Raw genomic sequence first — 8,771 nt, forward strand, 5'->3', positions numbered from 1 at the left:
CTGAACCTTCTGAACCAGGGCCAAGGGCAGCCCCACATAGAGCACACTGCAGTAATCCAGCCTTGAGGTTACCAGGACATGGATTTCTGAGGTCAGGCTATCCCTGACCAGGAACAGCCATAGCTGACAAACCAGACAAAGCTGGTAAAAGGCACTCTTTGCCACAGAGGACACTTGGGCTTCTAGTGACAAAGATGAATCCATGGGTACTCCTAGGCTACAGACCTGGTCCTTCAGAGGCAGCACGAACCATCCAGAACAGATTCCCTTCCTTGCTGTCTGCTCACTGTCCCTACGTTAGGTAAACCATCCATACTTAAATGGCACGAACACATTCACACCTGTCCATATGTGGGCACTGACATGTGCCCCCCCTCACATACCCACATATCCTCTCCTGTTCCCCTATCAATCTTCCTTCATTTCTCCCTCTCTCTCCCCCTCCTTATATCTCTCTCTTACACACACAAACACTTTTGGCTTGTCCGCACTGGGCTTTACTATGGGTTTGAGGCCATATGAGTAAAAAATCTCTGGGCACCCTTCACATGACGTTGCCCTCAACCAGAACCCACCCCTTTTTTTGGTGAGCGTGAATTTGGGTTTCCAAATTCTATTTGGAGCCAACTCCAAGCTATGGATTTAACTCAGACTGAACTTGGGATCCTGCATTTATGTGGACCTGCTTGCTCGCGCAGACACGGACACAGTTATGTACCCCTCACAGACACGTGCTGAGAAAAGTTCAGAAGCGACGGCAATGGCCAACCAGATGCGGCAGCCAGGAGCCGAGTGCAACTTGCATGCAAGCATGCGCTCATGCTCACTCATGGGCACATAAAGGCCACCGTGCAGTATTAAAAGCACCTTTTAATCTTGTCTCCCGAGCAAGTTAAATACAAAAAAAACCACCCAGGAGCCAGACACTGGATCCATGTGCCCTCCAAATATTCCAGTTTTTTTTTGGGGGGGGGCAGAATCAGGAAAGGCTTATCAAGTCAAGAGGGTCTCCTCTGTAGGAAAGCCGATCTGAAGTGGGCTTTTCCTCCCATAGAGAGTGGGATGGAGCAACAGCCCACTGGCCCATGATGACCACATGGCAGGATTTTGGATCAAGGTGGAGTGGCATTGGCAGATGGGGCGGGGAGGGGGAAGGACAGGCCACAGAAGCTGCAGAGGCTGTAGGCTGGAGGGGAGTAAGCAGCAGGACCTCTGTGTGCACATCACTTTCACCAGCAGGGGGCGTGGGTTCTGTCAGCCAAGATCTGCGTCTAGAAGAGAGCGAAAAAGCATCAAAAAGGTTGCTCACCTCTCCTGGGCAACTGGCGCTGGCCCTACCATGCGGTGGACCTTGAGGTATCAGGAGAGGACAGCAAATTGTCCCTTGTTTTCTTTACCTATTGTGTATGTTTCAAGTATGGTCCTTCCTCTTTGCCCCTCAGCAAAAGCTGGAGGCCGCACCCTGCTCGTCTCCCGCCTAGACTACTACAATCTTCTCCTGTCTCCTCACCTTGGGCTCCCTCGCCTCTCCCCAGAACTCTGCTTCGAAAAGCATTCACCTCTCCTATCGCTCTTTGGAAGCTCCTCCGCAGATCCCTACCCTGGCTCCAGGTCCCCTCCAGGATCCACATTTAAGCTTTTCCTCCTTAACTTCCAAGCACTTCCAAGCTGGTGCTTCCATGTCAGTGAGGAAGTGGAATCCGCTCCGGGTTTTAGTGGGGACTTAAAAGTCCTGACTATAACCCAGAGCGGATTCCACTGCCATCAGCCATCCAAAATTCTCCTGCTCCCTCGTCGCCCCGTAGGCTGGGAACTGAACACCTCCCAGAACCGCTGCAGGATTTTTCTTACTTTCCAATCCCTACTCAAAAAAGCCATCTTTCCCACAACGGCTTTGGAACAACCTCCTGGCTCCTCTGCTGTAACTCAGCCTGTAATTAGGCCTATGCACCGACGACAGAAACAACCATATATTCTGGGGTCGCCAACCTTTTGAAGCCTGTGGGCACATTTAGGTTTTAGAGTGAGTGCCATAGGCATCACTTCTCTCCCTTGTTCAGCTTGCCCGACCCACACACTCTCCCCTGCGAGACACAGGAAGAGAGGCAGCACATGCGTGCGCACTTAGCTTGTCCCAGAGATGCAGGTAAACATTGTATCTAGTAGAATTAATCCGAGCCTGAAAAACACATAGAGCTGAAATAGGAAAGAGTGTCACTCTTCTAACTTCCTCCTTCAGCTCTATGGGTACTAGGTAGCCACCAGCACCACCTCATGAGCAAGGGGGAAGCGAGGGAGAACTCTGAACAGCAGGGGAAGACCTCAAGAGCATCACAGTGCTCATGAGCACCACATTGGTGATCCCTGACATTACCTCCCAGTTTATCCCTCCCCCCCTTTCTTTATTTCCCATGTCAAACTTGAGACTGTGCGGAACAGGGACCTGCCCTCTCATACTCTGCAAAGTGTCATGTGCAATGGTAATGACGGAGATGGTTCCATCCATCTCCGCAGGGGTCCCATTTGGACTTTCTGCTGCAGACCCTGTCCATCTGTGCCACCATCGCCCCCGTCCCTTGGCAATCCCAGGATCCCACCCACTCCCTGGCTCTGCTCACCCTGGTCCGACCCCATTTCTGCCCTGTAGGTTTTGTAGGCATCGAAGCAGAACACAGTAATGAGAATCAGGCTGAAGACCTAGTAAGAGACCAAGAAGGATTGTGAATGACACAGGTGGGTCAATGACACACTTGTGAATGACACAGGTGGGTGAAGCATGGGGGGGATGTTTGCTCAGTAGCCCTCATACACCCCACTTTTGGAGGGGTAACCTAGATTGGGCCATATCCCTAGCGATGTTGCTAAAGATATCTAGCATGTGTCGTCCAAAGGTGCCTGGTGCTCACTGGGACTGATGGGGCAGAAGACAGGTCGCCCAACAGGAGGTGGAGGCACAGCCAATGACAAGCACAGGCAACTAATTCTACTTTTGGCCCTGTCCTCTTCCCTGCTGAGTTCTACAAGGACAACACTGAGGCTGAGAAGGAAGTTTATAGCCACCCCCTGCAAGTAAGGAGGCAGGCAAGTGGGGGCTGACTGAGGGCACACTGCGGTTAGTGGGGCAATGCCCTATTCGCCGTAGGCATCAGCCTCCACTGGTGCCATCCATTTAATGCCACGCCTTGTGGATTCTCTCAGATTTCCAAAAGGGGGAGCAGCGCTAATAAAGAGTGTGGCCGGGAAGGGGAGAGAGTCGGTAACTCACAAAGGCTGACACAGCAGACCCCTCGTGACTGGCAGCAATGACCGCAAAGGCCACGACGATGAAGACAATTGCGGCGCTGATGCAGCGAAGGAAATCCTGTGGTGGGAGAGAGGAGGGTCACCGATGGCTGAGCTGTGAGGCAGGACCAGAAAGTGGCTGGTCGCTTAGATGCAGCAATGCGCACAATTCCAAAGTAGCAGGCAGGATGTGCTCACCCAATTCCAAAACCCAGTCCCAGAGACAGACAAAGCTAGTCACAGCGGCAGGGAAAACGTCCCATAGCAAAAGAGGCAAATTTGGTACAACGGAAGGCATTTCAGTTCACTTTAGAGCTGTTCAATCCAATGCCTTTTGCAAAAAGGGCAAAAATGGACCGCGGGGGTAGGATATGACTAAATGTCACAGAGTATGAAACAGAAAAATTACGCACCAGGCAAGGCCAGTTGACGCGGGTCAGGCGCTCATAGTAGTGTGTCGCTCGCAGTCCCAGGAACGTCAGTGTCACCAACACTTCCAGCAGGGCAGCGCCCATATAGGCAGAGATGGATGCTGTGAGCAACAGGAAGACCAAGAAGCAGAGGGCCTGGGAACGTGGAGAAAAAGAAGAGGAATGCGTGATCAGACAGGTATCCTGCCTAAGAGGGGATTACGTAAAGGCGAGGGATGCCTGCCCCTTGGCACAGACACCCACACTCCTTCCCAGCAGTTCATGGTCCCAAATGGCATAACTGTAGTATGATTCCATCAGCACAAAAACCCAGTGCGCTTCCTCTGGATTAACCAGATCTATCCTCTCCTAGGTCCAGATGTGCTATTGTTGCCGCAAATTCAGAACCTTCCCCTTGAAAACCTGCAGAAACTAGTCCCCAATCCCACGCGCACCCTTTTAAACGACCTTTCCTGTGAAACACCCCTGCTTTGTGTAGCTTCTCGCCTGGTGAAGAGTTCTGGGGAACTCCAGTTTGTTACACTTCGGTGACATTTGGGCTGGTCCCCAAAAGGCGTTGCCCAACTGTAGATTTTGAGGTTTGTCTCTATCTATATAGATAGTATTACTGATATATATAGTATATGTAAAAGTAATTCAGATCCTCCATGGCACAGAGTGGTAAGCGGCGGTAATGCAGCGGAAGCTCTGCACATGGCCAGAGTTCAATTCCAACGAAAGGAGGAACAGGTCCACTCAGCCTTCCATCCATCCATGGTCGGTAAAATGAGTACCTGGCATATGCTGGGGGGTAAAGAAAGGCCGGGGAAGGAACTGGCAATCCCACCCCATATATACGGTCTGCCTAGTAAACGTTGCAAGATGTCACCCTAAGAGTCGGAAACGACTCGCACTACAAGTGCGGGGACACCTTTACCTTTTAAAAAGTAATTCATCTGTGTCAAGGACCCATGAAAGACCCCCTCAGTGGTTTTGAATTCCTGCCCACAACAGCTTATTACTCCATTATTCTCCACCACCCCCGTCCTTCCCACACACTTATAAAATAAAATTGACCCTTCTCTCTCCCATCACCCTCACCCCAGCCCTAGCCTTGAAACCACCCTCTTTTCCCCCAATCCTGGACTATGCATTTGGGGCAAAGAAGGGGTCCCACCCATGCTACTGCCAGGGGAAGGCCCCCGCACAGAACAGAGGGTGAGAGAAAAGGCAGGAAAGGCTTGGAAAGAGATCCAGTGGCTCTGCAAAAAGGTTAAGGGGCAGAAAATAACAGGCGGCTGGGCCCATGGAAGGGTGAACGAAGCATGAAGGAAGAAGGGAAAGGGACAAAGCGAGGAAAGAGAAATAAAGAGTGAAAAATGGTGACAAATGAATCAATGGAGGGAGGGGGAAGAAATCCATCAAAGTGATCCCGGGGTACCATAGGATGGGACTTTAGGGCAGAAGTGCAGGGTCCCACTGAAAATATATATTTTTTCTTCAAAGATGCGTTGTTTTCATATAGTTTTAAAGTCTTTTGCTTTAAATATGTTTTAAAGTGCTTTGAGTGTTCTTGTTTGCTGCCCTGGGCTCCTTCTGGAAGGACGGCATATACAGAGAATCATAGAATAGTACAGTTGGAAGGGGCCTATAAGGCCATCAAGTCCAACCCCATGCTCAATGCAGGAATCCAAATCAAAGCATTCCCTACAGATGATTGTCCAGCAGCCTCTTGAATGTGTTCTCTACCTCTCTCTGTAATGGGTTCCATTTAATAAACAAAACAAAGAAACAGGAGGGTCCCCCCAAAACAAGTTTGGCTGGCCCACCAGCCACATGGTGAAATAAGTAAGTGAAACGTGATACGTGCCCGTGGGCAGAGGGGCCTCCCCGCAAGACCATGAAGTCCAGCGTGGAAAATGACCTATGTCAAACCCAAGAAAAGGAGGAAAGGAGAGGACGAAGCAAGAGGGGAAACGGAGGAGTGCAAAAGAGAGAGACGAGTGCGCAGAAGCTGGTGGAGGTGGATAGAAAGTGGAGTGCGGGACAAGAGAGGGAAGAGGCGGCTGCAGGCACTGGAAGGAAAGGAAGGGGGTCCGTCATACTCATTACCAGCTCTGCCCCCATCAGCACCCCCTTGGGGGAGCGCAGGAACTCCTTGTCCAGCGAGAAGCCCCGGAGCCCCCCAGATGCGTCCTGGGGCTCCCCCATCCTGCTGCCTCTGGCCGGAGAGAGCTGCTGGCTGGGGGGGGGAGTGGAGAAAAGGCTTCACAAGGCGATGAAAGCAGGCGCCTGTTCCCCTCCACCGGGCATCCAGCCGGATTTCCACGCACAGGGTCTGGCTGGGGGTGGGGGAGCCGAAAGAGAGGGCAAGGGGGCTGGAGAGGAGGGAGCAAAGGGCGGGGGAAATGGCTGAAGGAAAAACGGAGGGGCTGAAAGGAAGGAAGGGGGGAAAGGAGAAAGGCAGGAAGAATCAAAGGCAATCCAGAGGGAGAGGTTTCCCGTCTTGCCCAGCCGGGGAAGGCAACCTGTCGTGCGGAGGGTCACCTTTCTCCGCCCGCAAAGCCAGGCTCTCTGGACCAGAAGGGTGGCCCTCGAGGCGGGGTGTGTGTGATGGCGGTGGGTCTCTGTGCCCGCCCACCAGCCCCATTCCCTGCTGGCATCCCAACCCCAGACAAGGAGAGATTGTCCAGCGGGGCTAGGGACGGGCAGCCCCGGGAGAACAAGGCTCCGATTGTCTGCCGGCCGGGAGGCCAGAGGGGGAGGCGACTGGGCCACATTGTCTCCGCCACGCGCGACCCGGCTGCGGTGCGGGGGAGGCCCGGGCTGGGGCCAGAGCCGGGCGTGTCATGCCGCAAAGGAGCCCCCAGGGGGAGGTGGTGAGCAGAGGGAAGGCGGGCGCCTCGGCCGGAGGGAGAGGGGCTGCCGTTTCCTACCAGGAGAGGGCGCTGCACGAGGAAGGCTTGACGCATTCCTCTTGGAAGGCAATCTTACTCGGCCACGAGGGATCGCCAGTGAATGAATGAATGCTGTGGAAGGTTTTTTAATTGGAAAATGGGGAAAAATAATTAAGGAAGGATTTTTTGCTTATTTGAGACCGCAGAAAAGACACTGGTTGGGGTTGGGGTTAGGGTTTAGTACACGCGCGCAAGTTGGTCAAAAGTGATCCCGACACACAAATGTAGGTGTTGCCGGCTACGGGGGCGAGGAAGACAAGACAGGATGGCTGATAAAATGGCTTATCCGTGGATATTCTTCCGTAACAAGTCATTCCCGTAACAATTATTGCACAAGAGACCAAATTTGCTCTATCACCCTTTGCCCTTTCATATGCCTCTCACTAAATATATACTCTCAGGCCGCACTGAGTTGCCATCTTTTTTTGTGGGCTCCGATGCCCTTAATGGTAGCCTACCTGATGTACAGAAATGAAACAGGTGAAGCATTATTCCTGTCATGGAGATAAAGTGGTAGGGAAAGCTTCATTCTGACATTTCTCCTTGTCAAAGGGGGGGTTACAGACACAGGAGCAAGGCCATGTGGGGGGAAGGAAGGTGGCAACTATTTTGTTATGTACCCTGCTTCAAGATTTTTCTGATTAAGTGGTCTATATTTTTTTTCTAAATAAATAAAAAACAGGAGTGCTGCCACTTGGTTAAGGTTGCCAACTTTTCTCCTGCCAAGGCTCCTCTACTTTTAACAGGGGCATGACAGATAGAAAGTGAACAGCCTGGAAATCAGCGATAGGCAAAGCTTTCACCTGTCAAGATCTCTTTGCCCCCTGCTATGCACATGTTAAAAGGCAGAGGAATATTTGCAGTAAAAAAAAGTTGGCAGTTGAGTTTATGCAGTGTGAGTGAACTGCAACAGGAGAGAGACATCAGGATTCACCTCGCACCTTAATCCAGTCATATCTGTAGTGGAACCAGATATCTTCCCATTGGTATACCTGAGCATGAGTGCCACAGAAGCCCTTTCCCTTTCTCCCAATCATGGTTCAGACTCTTGCCTGCACAACAAAGTACAAACCTCACCAGGCTAAGCTGCTTGGACATCCCTCCAAAGAGTACTGGGGGTTGGGGTTCTGCAACAGTGCAAGAGATCCTGACAACATCTGCAGTACCTTCGTCTTCTTATTGTACAATCTGGTCCCCAGAGACCTTTGGGGGAAGCCATGACAGAGAGAGCAAATCAGACTTAAACCTTATTAGCTGAGGATGCTTTTCTTTTCCTGATGGTGAGGATGTCATTGTTGCAGGAGGAAATCAGGCTTAAGGCCTCATCTTATTCATCTCCTTGTTTGTGCGCACAACAGCATGGATGTAATATCTTGAAGTCACTAATCAGGGAGAGACCTCCCCTCTACCTTTAAGATCCCATGCCCCTGGGAAGAGCTAGGTGCTGAATCCAGGAGTCCCCAACCCACCTGCTCTGTCCACAATCCACACCCTACGCGGATCTGGCAGAAAGCCTAGGCAGTATGGTAAGTAGGTGGTATGTGTGTGATGGGATGTCCCCTGGAGCAACCAGGGCGATGTGTGGGCATAAACAAGGGGTTTCCTTGTGGTTATGAAAAGTCTGGTTAAGGTTCCATCGCAAAGTTTGTTTTTCCAGGATTCCCTCGGGCAAAGGTGCTTCTTGAAAGGCTTCCCCCGCCATCAAGGCCTCTTCCCTAAATGATAACAGGACTGCCCCTGAGTCATTCAGTAAAATGAGAACCTGGACAAACTGCAATCTTATGGTTTGCCAAAGCACCGAGGGCAGCATTTGACAGACATGGCCAGGGCCTTGTTGCATCACCCACTAATCTTGAAGTTGCTCACCACTGGTGCCCACACTATTACCTATGCACTGAAAGCACCAATCAATACATGGTAGCAACTAGGGATGGGGGAGAAATTTGATTCAATTCAAATCTATCAAGTTTACATTTTCTGAAACGATATGAGAACTGAAACACAGGCATCCTTCCGAATGCGTACTTATCTAAACTTTGTGATGTGGTTCTTCAACCAAATAATGTTTACAGAAATGCATATATTTGCAGGGGGGTGGGGGGAAGTGTGTGTAAAAAATGAA

The 8,771-nt window shown here is 51.2% G+C and overlaps 1 protein-coding gene across 4 annotated transcripts; it reads right to left on the minus strand.

Moving 5' to 3' along the window:
- Nucleotides 1-7,775, minus strand: CMTM5 (CKLF like MARVEL transmembrane domain containing 5). Of its 4 annotated transcripts, none has more exons than XM_061589149.1 (5): nt 7,727-7,775; nt 3,696-3,848; nt 3,266-3,361; nt 2,619-2,697; nt 1-1,271 (listed from the first exon to the last, which is right to left on the minus strand). In XM_061589149.1, the coding sequence occupies exons 1-5, from the start codon at nt 7,745-7,747 to the stop codon at nt 1,255-1,257; spliced, it is 366 nt and encodes a 121-aa protein (XP_061445133.1). In that variant the 5' UTR covers nt 7,748-7,775; the 3' UTR covers nt 1-1,254. The 4 variants fall into 4 exon arrangements, with proteins under 4 accessions (XP_061445133.1, XP_061445134.1, XP_061445131.1 ...); XM_061589150.1 differs by lacking the exon at nt 7,727-7,775 and adding an exon at nt 6,240-6,441; XM_061589147.1 differs by lacking the exon at nt 7,727-7,775 and adding an exon at nt 5,805-6,441.
- Between the last annotated feature and the right edge of the window lie 996 nt (nt 7,776-8,771).

Source organism: Rhineura floridana, chromosome 11 (genome assembly GCF_030035675.1).
Source record: "Rhineura floridana isolate rRhiFlo1 chromosome 11, rRhiFlo1.hap2, whole genome shotgun sequence".
Taxonomy (NCBI): Eukaryota; Metazoa; Chordata; class Lepidosauria; order Squamata; family Rhineuridae; genus Rhineura; species Rhineura floridana.